We start from the raw sequence: 24,160 nt of genomic DNA on the forward strand, positions 1-24,160 counted from the left end.
GCACGGTTGATTGTGTTCATCGACAATGTTTTCTGGAAGTATTCCTGAGCCCATGTTGTGATTTCCATTAGAGTATCATTCCTGTATGTGATGCAGTGCCGTCTAAGGGCCCGAAGATCACGGGCATCCAGAGATTGTTCCAGATTCTCTGAATCTTTGGATGATTTTATGCACTGTAGATGATGATAACTTCAAACTCTTTGCAATTTCTCTCTGAGAAACTCCTTTCTGATATTGCTCCACTATTTTTCGCCGCAGCATTGGGGGAATTGGTGATCCTCTGCCCATCTTGACTTCTGAGAGACACTGCCACTCTGAGAGGCTCTTTTTATACCCTGTCATGTTGCCAATTGACATAAGTTGCAAGTTGGTCCTCCAGCTGTTCCTTATCTGTACATTTAACTTTTCCTGCCTCTTATTGCTACCTGTCCCAACTTTTTTGGAATGTGTAGCTCTCATGAAATCCAAAATGAGCCAATATTTGGCATGACATTACAAAATGTCTCACTTTCAACATTCGATATGTTATCTATATTCTATTGTGAATTAAATATAAGTTTATGAGATTTGTAAATTATTCCATTCCTTTTTTATTCACAATTTGTACAGTGTCCCAACTTTTATGGAATCGGGTTTGTATATATAGGAGGACGCTGAGCAAAGGCACCTTATCCAGAGTTCCAGAATGAGACAGAGGATGGCAAAGCTACATAATGTTGGCATTTCCTTCCCGGAGCCCTTGGCTTTATCCATTGATGAGCCATAAATAAAGGCCAAATGCATTGTTTAATGTACAAGAAATGTATGTTCCCACAGATAAAAAATCTGAAATGGTCCTCAGACTGTAGCAAGATATGTTATTACACAAGTACTATCACATTTATCATTCGTAAATACAAACAATGAAAAACCAAACTCAATTCAGCATTTAAAATAGGACATCTAATTTTATTGTGGGGAATAAACTCACTTTAACTGTTTTTCCCTGTTTTGTTTCATAGGCAATGACTTGATTTGACACTGTGGGACACAGCATGTTTTTCTATATGTAAAAAATACTATTACCATGTGGATCCGGCATTCTACCACTTATCCTTCAATACAAGGAGAGAAAACACAATAATTTAACCTTTTGTAAGAAAAAACATAATATTTTACCAGATTCGAAAATCATCATTGTACAAATATCAAATTCTTCACTCAATATTCACACAAATATTCTGTCCTATCCAGGAGCATAATAATCTCAATGGAAAGGTTTTTGAGTAAATCTGTAACCTTCTACAGTAGCTTTAATTGTGTCAGTAACCAAGTCGCTCAGATCATTTTAGTCGCTCAGATCCTTATGCTTGCGCATTTTTCTTGCTTCATCAACTTTGAGGACAGAATGTTCACTTGCTGCCTAATATGTCCCACCCACTGACAGGTGTCATGATAACAACAATATCAGTGTTATTAATTTCACCTGTCAGTGGTCAAAATGTTATGGGACACACTTACCCAGAATAGGGTTGTCTTGTTTGAGGTTGCTGAGAAGGAATTACCAGGTCTGAAAAACTGAAACAAATGTGTCATAGACTGCAACTTTCTACTGTTTCCATACATGAGGTGAAAAAGACAACTAGTTCGGTAGATCATAAAGATGTTGCCTCACGTTTAGCCGCGTCATTGCCAGACCAGGGTCAGTGTTGTCTGTATATTTCACCAGTACCAAAGTCACTTTACGGCAGAGCCCAGTCTATCAGGCGGCTTTTGAAGAGATGATGGCCCTGTTTATCTAGCTGCTCCTTGACTCGACAATTGAGAAGGAAGTGCATTCGTCCATGCTGGCACTTCTTCACTTTAACTCTTGTGCTATGTTTACATTTTGGTTCCATTCATTATGTTAGCGGGTCAAATTGACCAGGGGTGTTAAATCACTACCCAGTACTCACTATTGATATTTTATCCTCCAACAAATGTTTGACATCTGTAACCAACTCATTTGTCATAAAAATTAGAACATTTACTAGTTGTATTTTATTATATAGTCCATTTAGACCACATTCATCATATGATGAACACACATTTTTTCATCCCAAAAACAGAAATGTATTTCTATTTGCTATGATGGACAAATTTATTAACCTAAGGTGACCACATTTTCAAACCCCCAAACCGGGACCCTTGTGTAACCGCACGTTAATGCACGCGCACATGTATGCGCTTATGCATGCATGTTGGGCATCATGCGTGCTTGTGGCTGGTGGGCGTTCTGAGCTTTGATGAGAATTGTTGCTTTGCTACGCAGTTCTACACAGTTGTTTGTTTGGCTCCGACTCGTATGTGGAAACATTACAGTATTATTATTTTAATTGTGGTGAAAACCAGGGCAATTTGGTAGTGAATGTCAGAATCCAGGACATTTTAGTGTTTTACAAATATTTGTCGGGACCCGGGACACCCATCTTGAAACCGGAACGTCTGGGCACCCTAAATGAAACAATAGTTTTTAATGTTCTAGACAATGTCCTGCTTAATAATATGTCTAGATATTATGATCATAGTGACAACATCAACGTTTTAGGTCAAAACATGTTACACACAAATCGAAATTTAGGGAATCAGACGGAGCAGGGCAGGTCATCTCTGCACTGTAAGCCATAATGATGTTCACAGAGGCTAGTTTTCTGGGAAGGCTCTCACACAATGTGCTTTTTGTGTCACACGACTTGCTGGTCTTGTGTCACAGTAATCAAAATGAACTACTCTGGAGAATATACAATCTCAAATCGTTTAAGTGACAAGGTTGCATGGAATATTTCTATCCCTGTCTTTGTGTCCCACAAGCTAGTTGCTTATTCATTTTTGGAATACGTTATTATAGGGTTAGCATAGTTATTATAGGGTTATTAACATATGGACAGGGTCCTTAGCAATTACCGCAGGAAGGTTATGAACAGTACTTCCTGGGTCTTTCTATACTACACAACAATGCCTTTCCTGCGAGAAAAGTTCAGTTCTAATAGTAACAAAGATAATAATAGCTTGTGTTTGTGAAAGGTGAAGGGTAATTTAACTTTTAGTGTGTGTGATTTTGGACATTACAAAAGGTTTCAGTGGCTCCGTCTCCCTCCATGAAGCGTGAAAGAATGACCGACCAAACCCAAAGGAGGCAGCAGAATTGGACGGTAGGGCCCCTACCGTCACCCCTTGGAACGCTGGCTACCCCAGTGGCCACTCCAGAGCCCTGGCATGCGTCACCCAGGTCGAGCCCAGGGTGGCTCGATGCCAACGGCGGCAACGAGCCACCCTGGGCTCGTCCTGGTCTGCTCCCGGCCCTGTTCCTCAGCCTCCCCGACCCCGTGCGGGCTGGCCAGGCTGTAGGCTTGCCATTAGGTACGCCCCTGTTCCTGCTCCACGGCCTTCCGCCGCCCCTGATCCAGTTCCGCGGCCTTCCGCCGCCCCTTATTCCTTCCAACTCAGCGGCGCCGCCTTGGTGTCCTGCCCGTCCTCCCCTTGGTGTCCGCGCCTTTGGGGGGGTACTGTAACGGTCCCAGCCTGAAGGGACCGTTCCGCTTCATGTTTTCTGTGTGTCCTTGGTTTGTAATTTCCTTGTTTGGTCTTTCCTGTTCTCGTTTCAGTTAATCGGTCTATTCCTTTCACCTGTGATTATCCTCCACCTGTTTCTGTTCTCCTCGTTAGTCTGTGTATTTAGTTCAGCCATTTTCTCCCTGTCGGTCATTGTGCTTGTGTGCGTGTCACGTTTCTGTGTTTCTGAACTCCTGAACATTTTGTAGTGCCTGGCACTCTTTGTTCCTTGGCTTTTGTTTGATTCTAATTAAAGAAACGCCTCGAATTCCTTCACCTGCCTCCGTCTCCCTCCATGAAGCGTGACACATAAACACAATCTTGAGGTTAGCATCAAGTATAATGCTGATCAAAATAACCTAAATGGTATTTCAAGTCTTAAAACTGGTCAATTTGACCCTAACAAAACTTAAGGGTTAAGGTTTGTGTGTCACATTTGTCCCTAAAGGGCGCTCAATTTTGTCAAGAGTTCTAGAGGTCTATTTCGGATGTAACCAGAACATAGAGATAGCAACACATTACAGAACTGCATTCAAGGATGACAGCATGCCAGGTATTATATTAAGAGGCTGAAAAATCAGGATATTATACTAATACTTTTTTTATAGTACATGTCAATTTATTGTAAAGACAAACCTTTTTGTTGATCAAATTCTCCTTGTTTTCCCCATATCGCTATGGTGAAGGCACTATCTGATTAGGGATTTGTCTTTTCCTCCCCTACATCACACAGCTCTGATAAAAACAAGTACACTCTCTTTTCCTTCTCTTCTCATCCTCTTCTCCCCTCAAGGGTTCTCCCTGACCTCTGTCTTGTTCTTGATGATGGAGGAGAAGCGGACCTGTTTAATCTCCTTGGCACCCGGTCTTTTAAGGTCATCCCAGACGTACTCAGGTGACAGCAGCTTGGTGGGCTTGTTCTTCAACAGGTACCAGTTCAGATGACTCTCCTCCTGCCAAACAGCCTCCACTCCAGCAGACTTATCCATCTAGAGGGAGGGGTCAGGACAAGATGGGGGATAAGGAGGGAGAGAGGAAGAGGGAGAGAGGGGAAAAGAAAGAGGGAGGTAGAGGAAGGATGACTTACTGTATGCCTGGGTATGACTGTGCTTGGATGTCTGCCAGCCTGTCTTTTTGCCTAGGCCTCCATTTGTGTGTGCCTAGGCCTCCATTTGTGTGTGCGTGTGTGCGTGTGTGCGTGTGTGCGTGTGTGCGTGTGTGTGTGTGTGTGTGTGTGTGTGTGTGTGTGTGTGTGTGTGTGTGTGTGTGTGTGTGTGTGTGTGTGTGTGTGTGTGTGTGTGTGTGTGTGTGTGTGTGTGTGTGTGTGTGTGTGTGGGAATACTTACCTCCAGGTGTTCCCTACATGTCTTGGTCAGTCTGTGAACATCCTCCACTGCTCCTCCAAATATGTTGGCCTGGTAGTAGAAGTCTCCATGGTCTTGGGGGATGTAGGCTTTGGAGATTGTCCTCCGCTCATAGGGGTACTCATTCCGGGGTACCCAGTAGAACCTGTAAGACCCTGTAGTCTAAATGAACCTTCATTTAACCAAGAAAAAAAAAACGTATTAAGGATGTAAGGGTGTGTGTCTCTGTGTGTGTGTGTGTGTGTGTGTCTCTGTGTGTGTGTTACCAGGGGTGTATAGCAGCCACCAGTTTCCCCAGAGCCTCTGGTCCCACACGGCCATGGAAGATCATGTCTACGTCAAGACAGAAGATGTAGTTCGCCCTCTGGTGGATGTATTCCTCTATAGCAGTCTGCTCCCAAAATACATGGATTTTAGACGATTTAATGTAGTTCATTTGATGTTAAATCAATAACATAAATTAACCGGCAAAACCAATCAAACAAACAAATGTTATTGACCTCATTGGGAAAATAATGTGTCTACAGTCATATCAGCATTTCAGCTGACTAATATGTACTGACTAGCCTAAGCCATATATCCTCCTAACCCTGAATGTAAACCTAGAAGCTGTGACATGTTATTATATGAGCTGCTTGTATTTGGTCATAATGGTTGATCGTTGTGGCATCAGTACATCATCTATAAGGAACAACTACTCCTGCTAAATTCAGGAGAGGGGCTGAGGTCAGATCTCCTTCAGCAGTGAGGGGACTTGGGGTTTGTAGTTTCTAATCTGTCTGAGGCCATAATGTGTACGTAAATCTTTGCACTTTTAAGTGTCTGTCTGTATGCAGGGATTTGCACCATTATCACATGCACCCAGGTTGTGAGGTGGTGGTTGGACATTTCACCACTGGCTTGTACCTGGGAACATCTTGTACCGTGAGGGGAAAAAAGTATTTGATCCCCTGCTGATTTTGTACGTTTCCCACTGACAAAGAAATGATCAGTCTATAATTTTAATCCAGGAAAACGCAACAAAAAAATCCAGGAAAACGCATGTCAAACATTTTATAAATTTATTTGCAATTTTAATGAGCAAAATAAGTATTTGATCCCCTCTCAATCAGAAAGATTTTTGCTCCCAGGTGTCTTTTATACAGGTAACGAGCTGAGATTAGGAGCACACTCTTAAAGGGAGTGACAACAGTTGGTGCAATTATTCGCAAATGGAAGAAACACAAAAGAACTGTCAATCTCCCTCGGTCTGGGGCTCCATGCAAGATCTCACCTCGTGGAGTTGCAATGATCATGAGAACGGTGAGGAATCAGCCCAGAACTACACGGGAGGATCTTGTCAATGATCTCAAGGCAGCTGGGACCATAGTCACCAAGAAAACAATTGGTAACACACTACGCCGTGAAGGACTGAAATCCTGCAGTGCCCGCAAGGTCCCACTGCTCAAGTAAGCACATGTACAGGCCCATATGAGGTTTGCCAATGAACATTTGAATGAGGATAACTGGGTGAAAGTGTTGTGGTCAGATGAGACCAAAATCAAGCTCTTTGGCATCAACTCAACTCGCCGCATTTGGAGGAGGAATGGTGCCTATGACCCAAGGAACACCATCCCCACCGTCAAACATGGAGGTGGAAACATTATGCTTTGGGGGTGTTTTTCTGCTAAGGGGACAGGACAACTTCACTGCTTCAAAGGGACGGTGATCGGGGCCATGTACCGTCAAATCTTGGGTGAGAACCTCCTTCCCTCAGCCAGGAGCATTGAAAATGGGTCGTGTATGGGTATGTCTGACCTCTGTGATTGCCAACAAGGGTTTTGCCACCAAGTACTGAGTCATGTTTTGCAGAGTGGTTGAATACTTATTTCACTCATTAAAATGCAAATCAATGTATAACATTTTTGACATGCGTTTTTATGGATTTATTTTGTTGTTATTCTGTCTCTCACTGTTCAAATAAACCTACCATTAAAATTATAGACTGACCATTTCTTTGTCAGTGGGCAAACATACTGTCACTGTGCAGTGAGCAGCAGCGCCACCGTGCCATATATTCTCAAGTTCCCATATCACACGAACACATCCCGGACTGTCGACAACTAGTATTACTACTAGGAATACTATTAATAGTATTACTAGCATTACTACTGCTACTAAGAATACTACTACTACACTTAATACTACTACTAAGTATACTACTACTACTAGTCTTACTGCTACTAGTACTACGACTACTTATGATAAACATTACTAATAATGAAAACCTGCAGTAGTAATAATAGTGTAACCTGGATGAGTTCCATGCGGCGGAGGGATATCTCCTGCCAGCGGTCAAACTTTGGCACCTTCACCACATTGAGCCGTCTGCCGACACCCAGAGTCATGTTGATAGGAACGTGACTTGGCAGATCAGTAAACACATAATACTGCACATTCAGCCCCACCTGGAATCACATGGAATTTAATTTGGTGATATGGAATTTCTAACAGTTTGAATTTAATTATTTACAGCAAGGGAGCAAAGTATAATGGCCGGGTTTATTTCAACGGGGCTTATTTCACCTGGTCGCCATGCCGATAATAACCAGCAACCATTTCTCCTTTACTTGCCCAACGCCCAACACCAGCTCTGTGTTCTCACCATGAAATGCTTCTCTGCCGTTTCTATGAAGTCATGTATAAAACTAATGTATCTGCAATGAAAGATAGAGGTCTATAAGAATTGACTAATTGAAGTAATTACAGATCAAGTACTGTGTTGGCAGTAAGGGAAGTACCTGTATGTAGGTTCATTTCATGCATGGACCTGTACATAAACAGTTATGTAAATAAAATCAGGTGTGTTTGCAGCAAACTGTGTCTGGGAAAAAACACAGTTTAACAGAATGGATGCTAGGGACATGAATTGCAGCATCTGGATATAGGAAGTAAAGATGTCCATTCATGTTCACAAAGTGGGTCCCAAATGGCATCTTATTCTATTTGTAGTGCACTGCTTTTGAACAGATGCATAATGGCTCTGGTAAAAGGTTATACATGTAGAAAATGTGTGGGTCAAACCGCACTCTCCTAAGAACACTGCTCTGTCCAGCTTTCATTTGGCTGTAGATGACAGGAATCTGTAATTAATTCCACATACAATCTTGAAATTTTAATTTTCTCCCCCCATTACCAATACAAAATACATTGGTTTACTTGAGTTTTAAATATGTTCAGACTTCGAAATGCCATCAGCCATGAGTAAGTCTTTATAAAGTTACACCATGGTAGGTTATGATGTGAGATGGTAAGGAGTTTTATTTGAAATTGTCTTTGGCGTGGTATCTTAGAGTTTGTTGGACTGAGTTTTTTCATACTAATGTGTTAGATATTTCCTATGATACATTTAAATAAACAAAATAATAAAGTTAATATTTGATGGATGTCTTTTAGTATCTTACTCCATTACTCCATTTCAGATAATCAAAACTGCATTTTTCTAAAACATTTTATCCATTCCAATGACTGTCATTTAGGGAACGTGTTATCAGGTGAGACAATTAAACACAGAAGTAAAAGAATCAAATGAAAGCACTTGGCTAAGTGTAATACTTATACAATTGTATAGGTGTCGAAAGTACAAGTAGAAGTATTTACCCAGTATTCACCAGGTGAGGGAAGTTCCTTATTAACACCTAAATGAACTGATGAATGGAAATCATTTAAGTCTAAATTAGGAACTTGTCTCTCCTCGTGAATACCAAGTAAGTGCTTTTACTTTGTACCTTTTACAACTCTGCAGTGGATATGGTGTAACCATGGTAATTTAGTTGATGTTTCTCGACTGGACTTGAAACCCAGAGCTGCTGTGTGACTTACTTTCCCACAGCAAACACAGTGGTGGCAATGGTGAGGTTGTAGGACCTGAAGGCCTCATCTATGACCTGGGGATCAAAGGTCCCCTCCCAGACAATAGGAGCCAGCCATGGGGTTACAGTCAGCACGTCAGTCCTCCTGAATAATAATAATAAAAATAAGATTCCCTCCCAGACAATAGGAGCCAGCCATGGGGTTACAGTCAGCATGTCAGTCCTCCTTAATGATAATAATAATGAAATAAATACAATTATTATATATATATTATACTTAAAAAATAAATGAGTCCACTTTTCTGAACCCCCATAGTCTGTTGATATAACCAGCATAGGAATTGGCAGGATGGACAGCAGTTAGTGAGTGTAGAAGTGTATGAATGTTGGCTTGTTATGTTTAGATTACAAAAGAACCACCATCTATCCGTACACAGGACGTCAGGTTCAAAGCGCAACAGTAATTGGCCAGTGGGCTTACAGTACTGTGTTGTGTATTCTGTCCTGCAGTGTCTATACAGCAGTGGACGATCGGAAGTTCCTTTGACACTGAGTTTGTAAGATTGAGTTTGTAAGAGAGTGCTGAGTCTGTAACGTCATGAACACTAGACTATGAAACGCTGCAGTAAATGATTGACTTCCTCTGACTATACGAATGTATGGTTTCTAACAGTAGCTTGGTGCAGAGGAATTGTAAGGGAACTTGTTAGGCACTATTCAGTGTATTTCATAGAATTATTTTGTAATAAATGGTATGGTAAAATGAAGAAAAGATGAACAGAATAAAGCTTTATTTTGACGCTGTTATTTGCACTTACACTGGTTCCATAAGCATGGTTTGCTTGGTCTGCAATCTGAAAAACAGGGGAACTGGATTAATTTATTTCATTAAGGGACTTTCCTCTGATTAAGCTACTGAGTCTATATTGAGAGCAGTGTAGTACAGGTTACCCTGGTGTCAACATGACGTCCTCACTCACCTGTCACTCAGCACAACCTGATCATGTACCTGGTGCCAAGGTAACCCCTTGTCATATTCACTGGGACCCTCGCTGACAAGCCGACAGGCAGACAGACCGCAGAGAATGAAAAAGATATGTAACACAGAAGATAATTATAGGTTTTTCATTTGATTTCTGTCCATCAAATTTATGAAGTTTCACAAATCCACATCCACATCACTGGTGCATTTATGAAAATTAAATAACTTCACCAAAACAGATCTTCACCCTGATGGTAAACGCAAGTTCGATTCCATCGAGAGGCAAAGGTTTTTTGTTGTGGTTGTTCTGAAATCTGTCTAGACAGGCTATTGTTTTGATGATTTTTATTTCTGTAACGTTATGCTTAACCTTAACCCAAAACCCTGAGGATTGGTTTTGCAGACACAGATCAAACCTAATACAGGACTACAAATTGCGGTCAGTGGATAACTACATTGATATTTTTGGCCTAAACAATTGGTGTTTATTTTGGTAATCAGACGTTTCATTGCTAATGCCCAATACGATTTGGTACATTCCATTGTGATTTAATTGAAACTATAGAAAACATCTCGCTACGAATTACATCTGGGGTTGATTTTGCAGTCATATTAAGCCCATTCTAGGACAAAAACAATCAAGCTCTTCATTGATAGTGATTTGAAGCCCTGGGATTAATCTGCGTCCGTGAAAGCATTAACAGTTCAAGTTAATGACATAAATGGTTATTAATATATTGATAGTGTAAACGCTTCAAGTTATTAACTTAAATGGTTCCGTTATTAACATATTGAGAGTGTAAAAGGTTATGACTGTTCCCAAAATATTTGATATAGCTTTTAGAATAAAAGTGCATGGATTTTCATGGGGAACATGTCGTTCCCTATCTTCTTTTATACCATTTTAGTTAGATGTGGTGGAATAAATCCAGTAATTATTGTAGTACTTTATGACATCTACTGAAATGCATTCAGTCTAATCTAACTACCTCAGCACCAGCATGACAGCATAAACTATTAATTAACTATATTTAGGCATCGATTGCAGTACAGGTTTCATCATTCTCTTACCTGATAGAGATGGATGAATATCGTAAGAAGACAAGCCTTAAATCAGAGGGGAATTTAAAAAAAGGTTAACGATAACTCCTCGAACTACAATTATTACAAGGTGACATTCAGAGACAAACATTTAAAATACTGTTTTTGAATGTCCTTACCAGCAAAGAAACACTCCTCCAGCAACTGCTAAATATAATAGGTGTTTTTTCTGTTCTAGGGAAATAAATGTGAAAGAAAACATTAAGGAATTAGAAATTATTATTATCATAAGTGTGTGTGAGGATGGGGGATCAAATATTGTAGTATGTTGTGATTTTGGTCCTGTTTTAAACGCGATTCACCTTCTTTCATAATGCGATAATAAGCCCTAAACACGTGCACCAGTCAGATCGAAAGTGGTTGACTTTGTAGGAAGCTCCCTATTATTTAAGGTATTTTTGTATATTTTATGAATGAAGGTGTCACAACTTAGAGCAGTGGCGGATTGAGGTATGGATGACATGGGCAAGAGCACAGGGCAGCATCTTGCTCAGGGCGGGACGAGGGAGAAGCTCCTGACAGCAGTGTGCAGTTTGGGATGAGGCTCAATGTAGGTGGAGTCAAACGTTTAACACCGCCCACCTTTTTGTCTGCGGTTCTGAGGTTTGATAGTCACACACTGAATACCAACCCACATGTTTGTGCAAGGCACATGTTGAATACAAACGTAATTCATTTTTGAAGATCGTAAGAAATATTATATTACTGTTTTTCCCGATTTCTAACAAGCATCGGTAAATACTGAAACCACAATAACAAAACTCTTCACACTGTCAGCATTTCTAACATGCATCTTTGCCAAAAAGTTAATCTCACTTTCAAAACTCACAAAAACCACTAAAACATTTCATACATGTCTCAAAGTAAGCTTGTTTTACCAAAACACTGACAACAATTCTCACTCAGAAAGACACATTGTCACTCATAACACACTTTCCTAAAGAAAACTAAAAACAGGGAGCATTACATAATGACTAACTTTTATGTTGTAAGTATTTGGGGTGAAGAGGTCCCTTCTGAGGGCTATCCAATCCCTGTACGTCCAAAGTGAGAGCTGTGTTCGGGTTCTCAGTAGTAAGTCGGACTCGTTCCAGGTGGGGGTTGGCCTCCGCCAGGGCTGCGCTTTGTCACCAATCCTGTTTGTAACTTTTATGGACCGGATATCGAGGTGTAGTCTGGGTGGGGAGGGGTTGCAGTTTGGTGGGTTGGGGATCTCATCGCTGCTTTTTGCGTTTGATGGTCCTGATGGTCCTTGATGGTCGGATGAGCACCTCTAAATCTGAGGCCATGGTTCTCAGCAGGAAACCGATGGAGTGCCTCCTCCGGGTAGGGAATGAGGCGTTACCCCAAGTAAAGGAGTTCAAGTATCTCGGGGTCTTGTTCGCGAGTGAGGGGACAATGGAGCGGGAGATTGGCCGGAGAATCGGAGCAGCAGGGGCGGTATTGCATTCGCTTTACCGCACCGTTGTGACGAAAAGAGAGCTGAGCCGGACGGCAAAGCTCTCGATATACCGGTCAATTTTCATTCCTACCCTCACCTATGGTCATGAAGGCTGGGTCATGACCGAAAGAACAAGATAGCGAATACAAGCGGCTGAAATGGGTTTTCTCAGAAGGGTGGCTGGCTTCTCCCTTAGGGTTAGGGTGAGAAGCTCAGCCATCCGTGAGGAACTCGGAGTAGAGCCGCTGCTCCTTTACGTCGACAAGGAGCCAGTTGAGGTGGTTCAGACGTCTCCCTAGGGAGGTGTTCCAGGCACGTCCAGCTGGGAGGAGACCTCGGGGTAGGCCCAGGACTATGTGGAGAGATTATATTTCGACACTGGCCTGGGAACACCTCGGGATCCCCGAGTCAGAGCTGGCAAATGTGGCTCGGGAAAGGGAAGTTTAGGGTCCCCTGCTGGAGCTGCTGCCCCAGCAACCCGATACCGGATAAGCAGAGGAAGATGCTTTCAAAAAATAATAACCCCAAATTGGAAAAAGTTGGGACAGTATGTAAAATGCATATAAATGAAAAATGCAGTGGTTCCTACATTTACTTTCACTTTAATTTCATTGCAGACAGTATGACTCCAAGATACATCATGTTTTGTCTGGTCAACTTCATGTCATTTGTTAATATACATCCATTCCTGCATTTAAGGCCTCTAACACATTCCAAAAAAAGTTGGGACAGTAAAGCCTTGGTAATGTCGCCATTCCTCCTCTCAACACATAAGACATTTTGGCACTGAGGATACCAAGTGATTCCGGTATTATTTAGTCCCATTCCTCCTACAAACAAGTCTGTTTCAAAGTTCTCCACACATTCTCTATTGGGGAGAGGTCAGGGCTGCAGGCAGACCAGTCCAGTACCCGAACCCTCTTCATGCCTTTGTAATGTGTACCGAATGTAGTTTTGCATTGGCTTGTTGAAAATGCATGGACGTTCATGGAAAGGATGTCTTGAAAGCAGCATTTGTAGCTCGAAAATCTCAATGTACCTTTGCCAAGGGCACTGACACAACCCCATACCCTGACAGACCCTGGCTTATAGACTTGTTGCAGCTGACAGTCCGGATGGTTCTTTTCGTCTTTGGTCCGGAGCACACAACGTCCATTTTGAAGATCTGAAATATTGATTCGTCTGACCACAATACACGTTTCCACTGTGTGATGGTCCATCCCAGATGCCTCCGAGCCCAAAGAAGTCAACGTCTCTTCTGGACATAGTTGGCAAAAGGCTTCTTCTTTGCGAAGTAAAGTTTTAAGTGACATTTGTGTATGCAACTCTGTATTGTTGTGCTTGACAACGGATTTCCAAAGTAATCCCTTGCACATGTAGTTATGTCATTTATTGATGAATGATGGTTATTGATGCAGTGCCGTCTGAGAGCTCGGAGATCACGGGTGTTCAGTTTAGGCTGGCGCCCTTGCCTTCTATGCACTGAGATCCCTCTAGATTCCTTGAAACAGTTTTTCCTGATTTTTAACAAGCATCAAACAATACAGAATTCACGTTAACAAAACTCTTCACACAGTCAGCAAAACGGAAGTGTATGTGAACCAAACTGTGAATCATTTCTCATTGCCTTCACACAAAATGCATTCAATGAACACATTCTCCCAAATCCATGAACTTGTTTCTCATTCATACTCCACCACCTACAAAACAATATATTCACAGCACATGTATTCTCAAATGCTTACACACTGTTCTCAAAACTGTTAAAAACATGTGATGGCAACTGTTGTGCATTTCTGCAGTAACCAGATTGAAAGATAAAGAATGTGTTTACAGTTTTTTACAGTCGATAGGACACATTTCCCAATACTTATGTCACTTTTTCTAAACTCTTCACACAGTGAGCACAACAGAAGTATAAGTGGGCTAAACTGAGGATCAATTATCATCGCTTTGGCACAAAATGCATTCAATGACTACATCTTTCAAATTACATTAATTATTTTCTCACTTCGACACAACAACCGCCATAACTCTGTGCACTTACAGGCCAATTTTCACATGCTTACATACTGTTTTCAAAACTGTTAAACTTAAGTTCAAAACAATAACATAATACAAAACTGAATAAGACAGCAATTTGCTACAATTCTACAGTAATATGTTAATGAAATATATTTGAAATCTTAAAATTAGATGCTATAAAAACAATTGGACAATTGGACCAACCACAGCTGATTCTCATTGTAGATGTACATCTACACAGTTGTTACTCTTTCAATTTCATTACAAAAGGAGACAACTGCTGAGTAGTTTTGCATTGTGATGTGGACCCAGCCAGAAAATGGACCCAGCCAGAAATAGACAAGTGGCTGAAAGAGGAAGAAGAGTGGCTGGGAGGGGGCGTGGTGCAGGAAACTGCCATTGTTGATATGGTCATCAGAAACAATGGCATAAAACTCACTGAGATTCGAGACAGAATCTTGGCAGACAACGTTGCTTTTGCAAATATTCACAGTGTAAGCATAACAACTATTTCTAGAGTCCTGAAAAAACATCAGGTAATGATGAAACAGTTGTACACTGTGCCTTTTGCAAGGAACTCTGAACATGACTGGGAAGAGGGCCACAGTGGATGTCCCGGGCCAGAGGGGTGCCAACATCACAATGGCCCTCATTTATCAATCTTGCGTAGAAACGGGCGTATATGTTGGCGTAAGATTTTGCTTACACTCCTCTCATCGCCTGATTTATGAAACTGTGCGTACCTTTAAAATCCAGGTGTACGCAATACCTTCCCTTGATAAATGCCGCGGATGAAAACGATCGTCATTAGAATAACACGCCCCTATATATTCAAGTCTCCGCTTCCCCCACGCCCTCATTTTACGCCATGGACACACGGAAGACGGCAAAAAAGAGAAACTTCTCTGACGTGGAGATTGAGACGATCACCAGGGAGGTAGAAAGAAATAAAATTGTTTCATTTGGCAGTTTAAAAAGCGGAATAAAAGATGATGTGATGTGGAGTACCATTCATTCACATTAATAACTGCATGACAATTTGTAATATTCGTCTTATTATTTCATGATATTTATCAATGACGTTTATTGTTATTTAGAAGAAGAATGTCGTTATTATTATTATTTCTATTATTGTCTAAAAGAAGAAGAATGTCATTTTTATTATTTTGTCAGTCTGAATTATATTTTGGTAATTCAAAGCCTTTTATTATTGAACCCAGTCCATGCGCAACTGCCGGGCCTAACCCTGAAACGTCATGTAAAGCGCACAGACTCGCATCTGAAGGAATACATATAAGTCAAATGCTTTGGTAAAGTCACACAAATGAAACCTTGAAGTCCATGTTGCACAAAAATAAACACTGAAGTTTGTAATTATGTTGTTGTTGTTTTTACAGTAGGTCATAATATATCACATCTTTTAGTTTGTCAGTGCGTTACGATTTTCTTTTCTGCGCTGTTAAGGTTTCATTTCTCTCCGCCATGTCCATGTGCAATATTTTGTTGTCATCCATCCACCAAAGATCACTCCAAATATAACTATTAATACTGTTTTATTTTCAGTTTACATCTCTGCACTGGCATAACATCAGTGCACGAGGGAACTGCAGCAGGGGCTGAGTATACGGCTACACATTTTTTACTTGAGACAGGTCGAAATAAAAGTCCCTTCTCTTCACACATGCGCACAATTAACTCTAGCACAATTTTTGGTATACAACAGTCAGTATCATAATTAAACAACATAATATAACATAAATGATGAGAACATATAACTCAACATGCGCATTTCCGCACTAACTCAAAACGTGCGTACACCACCTCCTGAGCTGGCGTAGGATTTGAGAGTGCAGTACGCCAACGTCCATATTGATAAATCTCAAAGTCACTGTGGTTTTGGGTGTACGCCAGGTGTACGCTGGAAATTTGGTGTACGCACTTTTGATAAATGAGGGCCAATGTGCGCAGCAATATCCACTGATGGACTGCTGTTACACAAACCACTAATTGGGCCATACAACACTGAACGTCTCCTTGCGTTCCTGCATGACCTCATTTGAAGGGTTGTGCTAGGTGAGGAAAGGGATGGAGAGAAGAAATCAGCAAACATTTATAATTGTATGGGACAATGTGGCATTTCACCATTCTCGTGCAGTCACCGAGTGGTTTGCAGCCCATCCCAGAATGGTGTCACTTTTCCTCCCACCTTACTCTCCATTCCTCAACCCCATAGAGGAATTATTTTCCTCATGGAGGTGGAAGGTTTATGACCACCATCCACATGATAAAATATCCCTCATGGACGCAAGGAATGCTGGATGCCTGGACATATCAGCAGAAGATTGTCAGGGATGGATCAGGCATGCCAGAAGATTCTTTCCTGGGTATATTGCCCTAGATGACATAAGATGTGATGTGGATGAAATCTACTCGGTCTTCTGTGGCCAAATGGAGAAGACCGAGTAGATTAGCATTACTATTGTATCTGTATCAGTGGATGATGTGTATACAAATTCTTGTATTTTGGAATTACTCAGTGCAAAAAAATACAAATGTATAAAAGTCATAAAACATATTGTGGTTTTCTGCATCATATCTGATTCATTCCAGTAACATATATTGCAGTGAGTTGATTTGAGACATATGAAGTGATTTGGTAGTTTTAGTGCATTTTGAAAGTGAAATGAACTGCTGTGCCGAGCTGAAAGTTGGTTTGGAGAACTGTGTGAAGAGTTTTGAAAAAGTGACTTAAGTATTGGGAAATGTGTCCTAGCGACTGTAAAAAACTGTAATATTTGTTATAAAATGTTAATATATTTAATCAATCCATGATTGCACAATTGATTGCAGTTTCAGCTGAAAACGTACCCAAGTGTTGTACACTGTGCCCTTTGAGAGAAACGGCAAATGTGTGAAAGAACTCCAGTATCAATATATTCAGGTAAGATGTCTGTTCAATAACCAAACAGGGTATATACACATACAGTGGGGAGAACAAGTATTTGATTCACTGCCGATTTTGTCGGCAGTGTATCAAGTCTGTAATTTTTTATCATAGGTGTTTGTGGAGTGATGGGAACTGGAGGTGTACGGGATGGTGGCGCTGATCCTCACCCTACTGTGACAAGTACTGTCAATAAAGTGAAGTGTTTTTCTTATTCTATGATCAAATACTGATTAATGTGTAAAATTATTTTAAAAATCGTATAAATAAAACATCGTCATTCATGTAATGCTCCCTGTTGTTAGTGTTTTTTAGGTCAGTGTGTTATGAGTGACAATATGTTTCTGAGTGAGAATTGTTGCCAGCGTTATGGTTGAACAAGCTCATTGTGACAAATGTATGAAGTGTTTTTGTGGTTTTAGTGAGTTTTGGATGTGAACTGTTTGGCCAAGATGCATGTTAGAAATGCTGACTTTTTGTTATTGTGGTTTCAGTATTGACCAATGCTTGTTAGCAATCGAGAAAAACTGTAATGATATTATGCACTGTGGAGGGAGCAATATGCCAAGTCCTTCCAATCTGTCTTTGAGGAACATCATTTCTTAACATTTCAGTAATTTTCTCACGCATTTGTTGACAAACTGAAGATCCTCTGCCCATCTTTGCTCCTCAACGTCTCAGCCTTGGGTCAACTTGCTAAAAATGATTCCCAGTTTGGTCCACATACACTTCTGTTTCGCAGACTGTGTGAAGAGTTTTGATAATGTAACTTCAGTATTGACCGATGCTTGTTAGCAATTGGGAAAAACTGTATTAGCTTATTATTAATCGTATACGACAACAAAATAGTCAAGCATTTTTGATACCCTATCGGCTGCTCAGAAAAATCTGTTGCTCAGTATTTTTAAACAACATTCTGCCTAAAGAATGTAGAAAATAAAGTAGTACATTTACTAGCTTGGAATTCAATTAATTTGAAACTAAAAAAGCTGTATCATGCAGCCAAAAAGGAACAACAAATATATTATGTCAACGGGTTGCATGTCAAGAAATTGCAAATCACATGCTTTCAAATATTAAGCGTTCAGCATTTAACAATGCATATATTGGCTATAAATCTAAAATTGACTTGAAATGAAATAATAACATTATGCTAAATGTCTGTCTTTAGTAACTTGGAATTCCATTTTAGAAACATATATATATATATATATATACTGCTGCACCTTTTTCTGTCCTTTCCAAAAAAGTTGAAAAGGAAAGTTTTGAGTGAGGAACAGAAGCGTTCAATTTGCAGTGGTCTCTTAATTGTAACCCTTCTGTCCCTCACTCAAAACATTCCTTTTCGGCTTTTTTGGAAAGGAAAGAAAAAGGTGCAGTGGTCTCTTAATTTATTTAGGCAACAAGGGAACTTTCTGTCCTCAAAGTTGATGTGTTACAAGCAGGAAAAATGGGCAAGCGTAAGGTTCTGAGCGACCAAATTGTGATGGCCAGACGACTTGATTAGAGCATCTACAAAACTACAGCAATTGGGGGTTTCCCCCAGTCTGCAGTGGCCAGTACCTATCAAAAGTGGTCCAAGGAAGGAAAAGCAGTGAACCGGTGACAGGGTCATGGGTGGCCAAGGCTCATTGATGCACGTGGGGAGTGAAGGCTGGCCCGATCCAACAGATGAGCTACTGTAGTTCAAATTGCTGGAAAAGGTAATGCTGGTACTGATACAAAGCTGTCAGAACACACAGTGCATCTCAGTTTGTTGTGTATGGGGCTGTTTAGCTGCAGACCAGTCAGGGTGCCCATGCTGACCCGTCTACTGTCGAAAGCACCTACAATGGGCATGCAAGCATCAGAACTGGACCACAAAGCAATGGAAAAAGGTGGCCTGGTCTGATGAATCACATATTCTTTTACATCATGTGAATGGCCAGGTGCATGTGCGTCGCTGTAGGCTAACAAAGAAGACCTCTATATTTTGCTGGTATTTTGTATCTTTTGTAATATATTGACTCTTTTGGGGTGTCTCATGCCTAGAATAAGCCAAGTAGGATAAAGGGACATCACTAGAAATTAATGGATGGTGGGGTTAAGTTGTTTTTTTTTCTTCGTTTTTCATCATGTATTTTTAGAGTAACATTGGGGGTAAAATCTATCAAAATATGGTTGTTTTTGGTCAAGGTTGGCTAAAGGTGTACATGTCTCATAGTTTGTGTTAGACACTGATCTAATATGACTTTAATTCTATCCAAATATAGAAATTAAAGTCCCCTCTGTCCTCATCCATCCATCACCAACAAAAGGTACAAAAACACCTGTATAGCCAATTTAACATTTGTCAACTATAGTTTATAGTGAATGAACATATACAGTGGGGAGAACAAGTATTTGATACACTGCCGATTTTGCAGGTTTTCCCACTTACAAAGCATATAGAAGTCTGTAATTTTTATCATAGGTACTCAACTGTGAGTGATGGAATCTAAAACAAAAATCCAGAAAATCACGTTGTATGATTTTTTTGTAATTAATTTGCTTTTTATTGCATGACGTAAGTTGTCACGATTCCCGGGACTCAGGACAGAGGTAGGATCCAGAAGCAGATACAGACACCGGGATAAAAGGACAATGATGATGATTATCGTAGTAGTCTGAAATGACAGTGGAGATACGTAAGAATTACGTAGGCGGGTATGAATGTATTGCTAGAGGGTGGATAGTGGGTAGCAGAGGTACGAAGTCCGGGAGGCAAGAATGGTCGAATAGTCAGGCAGGGTTCAGTTAACAGAGCGGGGAGTCAATACAGGGGAAGGTCGATAACGGGAAGGCAGATAGGTGATCCAGGTAGTTGGAACGGAGGTGCAGGACGGGTCTCGGAAAACAAGGGTCTGGAAACGACGGAAAAGACACGGTGAGCAGAAGATAACATAAAACAGGATACTAGGGGAATTCGGATAGCTTGCTTGATTAAGTAGAGATCACTGTAGTAATTACGTGGCTGTACAATAATCCGGCAGGGACTGAAAGCAGAACTCTCCTATTTATAGGGCGAGTGGCAATCAGCCCCCCAGGTGTTTAGACTGGTGCAGGTCCTCAGGATCAGTGGGCATTACGGGTGCCTTCATGGTGTGCCGGGAACAAGGAGACTGGTACTCTGGGAGATGTAATGACAGACAAACAGCTCAGGAGGGCTGAGTCCTGACATAAGTGTTTGATACATCAGAGAAGCAACTTAATATTTGGTACAGAAACCTTTGTTTGCAGTTACAGAGATCATACGTTTCCTGTAGTTCTTGACAGGTTTGCACACACTGCAGCAGGGATTTTGGCCCACTCCTCCATACAGACCTTCTCCAGATCCTTCAAGTTTCGGGGCTGTCACTGGGCAATACGGACTTTCAGCTCCCTCCAAAGATTTTCTATTGGGTTCAGGTCGTATTGGGTTTAGGCCACACCAGGACCTTGAGATGCTTCTTACGGAGCCACTCCTTAGTTGCCCTGGCTGTGTGTTTCGTGTCGTTGTCATGCTGGAAGACCCAGCCACGACCTTCAATGCTCTTGAGGGAAGGAGGTTGTTGGCCAAGATCTCGTGATACATGGCCCCATCCATCCTCCCCTCAATATGGTGCAGTCGTCCTGTCCCCTTTGCAGAAAAGCATCCCCAAAGAATGATGTCTCCACCTCCATGCTTCACTTTTGGGATGGTGTTCTTAGGGTTGTACTCATCCTTCTTCCTCCAAACACGGTGAGTAGAGTTAAGACCAAAAAGCTCTGTTTTTGTCTCATCAGACCACATGACCTTCTCCCATTCCTCCTCTGGATCATCCACATGGTCATTGGCAAACTTCAGACGGGCCTGGACATGCGCTGGCTTGAGCAGGGGGAACTTGCGTGCGCTGCAGGATTTTAATCCATGACGGCGTAGTGTGTTACTAATTGTGGAGAGGTTGGAGTCTGTTTGATTGAATGTGTGGACAGGTGTCTTTTATACAGGTAACAAGTTCAAACAGGTGCAATTAATACAGGTAATGAGTGGAGAACAGGAGTGCTTCTTAAAGAAAAACTAACATGTCTGTGAGAGTCGGCATTCTTACTGGTTGTTAGGTGATCAAATACTTATGTCATGCAATGAAATGCAAATTAATTGTATAAAAATCATACAATGTGATTTTCTGAATTTTTGTTTAAGATTATGTCTCTCACAGTTGAAGTGTACCAATGATAAAAATTACAGACCTCTACATGCTTTGTAAGTAGGAAAACCTGCAAAATCGGCAATGTATCAAATACTTGTTCTCCCCACTGTAAATAGCCTTATATTAACCCTGACAGTTTGTTCTTTCACCCTCCAGTTATGCTGGAGTCACCTGCAACCCGATTCCATGTAAGGAATGTCTCAGTACACCTCTGCACACACTCACACAACACACACACACACACACACACACACACACACACACACAATAACTGCCGTGGTTAGTTTCAAAGTAGCTCCAAAGTTTAAATGCATATTATTGACATTGTCCCCATGAGACACTTGGTCACCTCTAAAACCACCTGCATGCCCTGGTTCTTCTCTGGGGTCACCAGATGGTTTTCCACTACAAACACCAGCATATTCCAGATGTAACTGCTACATACATCATATGACGCAAAAATTTGAATTTAAAATAACTTTTTAGCCAAATACTGTCTTATTAAAACCTACATTGAAATAAGGTGACACCTTCCCTGAATACCAATACAATACACACTGTCATCATGAGTTCAGTGTTAATAATTGACTAAACATATTTTTGTTCATGGCAGTCTATGTGGTGCAGACAACATCTGATGGGCGAAAGTCAGATTTATAGTGTGCAGGGCTGGACAAAATCAGGTCTGATTGTTTATTAAAAAAGGTCATGATGTGGCTCAATAAGGTAATTGACTCTTATAATGTTCACACAGCACAGACAGGCTAACCAACCGTCAGAATCTGGTTCCTCTTGAGTTTTTTTCCTAGGTTAGAATTCTGCTATGAAGGTTTTTCTCTAATAGCTGTGCGAATTATGTGGTATCATCAGAGATCATCAGGGACTGTTACCAGGAACGTTATTTTGATGCCACAAGATACTATTTTAATGCCACAAAAATGATTTTGAGGGAATTAAATACTATTTTCAGAGAGAAATTTACCATACTGACTACCCTAATGTCTACCATGCTGTCTACCATGCTGTCTACCATACTGACTACCATACTGACTACCATATTGTCTACCATTTCTTCTTTTTTTTCCAGGTGAAACCTCACATGCAAGTGTCCTAACAAAAATTTGACCTTGACCTAATTAATTGTCAACAAATGCGGAAGTACTGTACTTCCTGACCAGACTCAATATTTAAAAAATGAATGCAAACAAATGATAAAAATCATCACACAATTTGCTAAAAATGAATGACACATTTTCTTGACTAACCTAAGGATATATAAGTTTCTAATGTGATGGGTACTCACTTTGTAGCATTTTGACTGATATCCTTAGTGTCTCATAGCCCCAGTAGTCTGTGGAAGTTCAGGTGCCTCTAAGCAAGCAGTGAATACTTGTTACGTTCCAACTAAGATATAAAGTCTAAGAGGGTGTGGTCTTTTGACAATCAGGATGGGCGGTTATTATGATTTGCCTAGACATATTCATGTATGTAAACCCCTGACATGAGACTGTTCAGGAGTGCATTGTGTTGATCGACAACACAATGCAATACAACCAGGTGGATTTTGGTCTGGAGCAACCAGAAGTCATCAGGTCAGGTAGTCCTGAGGTGTGATCCCAGGGCCCAGTTCATCCTAACTTTCACCTGGAATTCTGAAAAATCAGAAGGAGCATTCCTTAGATTCAAAAGTATATCACAACCTATAACACAAAATGACCCAAATCTCCAGTTGCAGAAATAAGTGCTAAACATATTGGGGCCAGAGACAGGGAAGACTGACCCTAATCCTCTGGCATGTAAAATATTGCAGCAGAAAGAGCGCATACTAAGTCACAAGCTGAGCTGGTCAAACCAGTGTGGCAGCATGAAAAACGTATCTATTGTATCTATTGTATCTAATAATGGAGGAGCACAAAGATCAAGGGGCTAACGAGCGACATCACCACACCGTGGGCAAGATGGTTGGGGCAAGTGCTGCTCAGGAGTTAAAGGGGAGCAGGGAATACATTCGGGGGAATTGATGATGTGGTGCTGACCATGCAACATGCAAGACATCATACTGTTTTTTTTTTAAGCAGTGTAGTGTTGGGTTCACTGGCGTCTGGGTTCTAGCTCTCCCTTCTCAGGTTGTTTCTGACCTGGCCTGTCCCTCTGACTGACCCCCACCTTTCCGCAATGTTCCGCCTCCAGCAGTCCACGGCCTTCCCGGCAGCCTTGTCTGGCTGGACCTGATTCCCACCTCCCTGAATGCCAAACTCTGTGAACATCACCAACACCAACCCTGTTCTTCCAGATTCCACACACACACTGTCATCATGAGTTCAGTGTTTATAATTGACCAGACATAATTTGGTTCTGAGGTGGCTTGGGCATCTGTTCCGGATGCCTTCTGGACGCCTTCCCGGGAAGGGGTTCCGGGCCCGTCCCACAGGGAGGAGACCCCAGGGAAGACCTAGGACACGCTGGAGGGACTGTGTCTCCCGGCTGGCCTGGGAACGCCTCAGTGTCCCCCCAGAAGAGCTGGAGGAAGTGTCTAGGGAGAGAGAAGTCTGGGCATCTCTGCTTAGACTGCTGCCCCAGCGACCCGGCCCCGGATTAACGGAAGAAGATGGATGGATAATTTGGTTCATGGCAGTCTATGTGGTGCAGACAACTTCTGATGAGCGAAAGTCAGATTTATAGTGGGCAGGGC

The 24,160-nt window shown here is 41.4% G+C and overlaps 1 protein-coding gene across 1 annotated transcript; it reads right to left on the reverse strand.

Annotated features, from left to right (window-relative positions):
* Positions 1-4,200: 4,200 nt before the first annotated feature.
* Positions 4,201-22,855, reverse strand: LOC105031151 (globoside alpha-1,3-N-acetylgalactosaminyltransferase 1-like). Its single transcript, XM_010905424.5, has 11 exons — positions 22,772-22,855; positions 10,988-11,042; positions 10,839-10,874; positions 9,766-9,837; positions 9,604-9,639; positions 8,796-8,930; positions 7,579-7,630; positions 7,226-7,381; positions 5,201-5,325; positions 4,917-5,079; positions 4,201-4,559 (listed from the first exon to the last, which is right to left on the reverse strand). Exons 1-11 carry the CDS (start codon positions 22,779-22,781, stop codon positions 4,359-4,361), a joined length of 1,041 nt encoding a protein of 346 aa, XP_010903726.5. The 5' UTR covers positions 22,782-22,855; the 3' UTR covers positions 4,201-4,358.
* Positions 22,856-24,160: the final 1,305 nt, after the last annotated feature.

This window comes from Esox lucius, chromosome 7 (assembly GCF_011004845.1).
Source record: "Esox lucius isolate fEsoLuc1 chromosome 7, fEsoLuc1.pri, whole genome shotgun sequence".
Lineage (NCBI taxonomy): Eukaryota > Metazoa > Chordata > Actinopteri > Esociformes > Esocidae > Esox > Esox lucius.

Excerpts from the sequence above, each read along its gene's own strand:
- LOC105031151 (XM_010905424.5), bottom strand. Across the intron at positions 10,875-10,987 it reads GGAGGAGTGTTTCTTTGCTG|GCTTGTCTTCTTACGATATT; the intron begins GTAAGGACATTC and ends CTCTGATTTAAG. Across the intron at positions 5,080-5,200 it reads GTGGCTGCTATACACCCCTG|GTTCTACTGGGTACCCCGGA; the intron begins GTAACACACACA and ends AGGGTCTTACAG.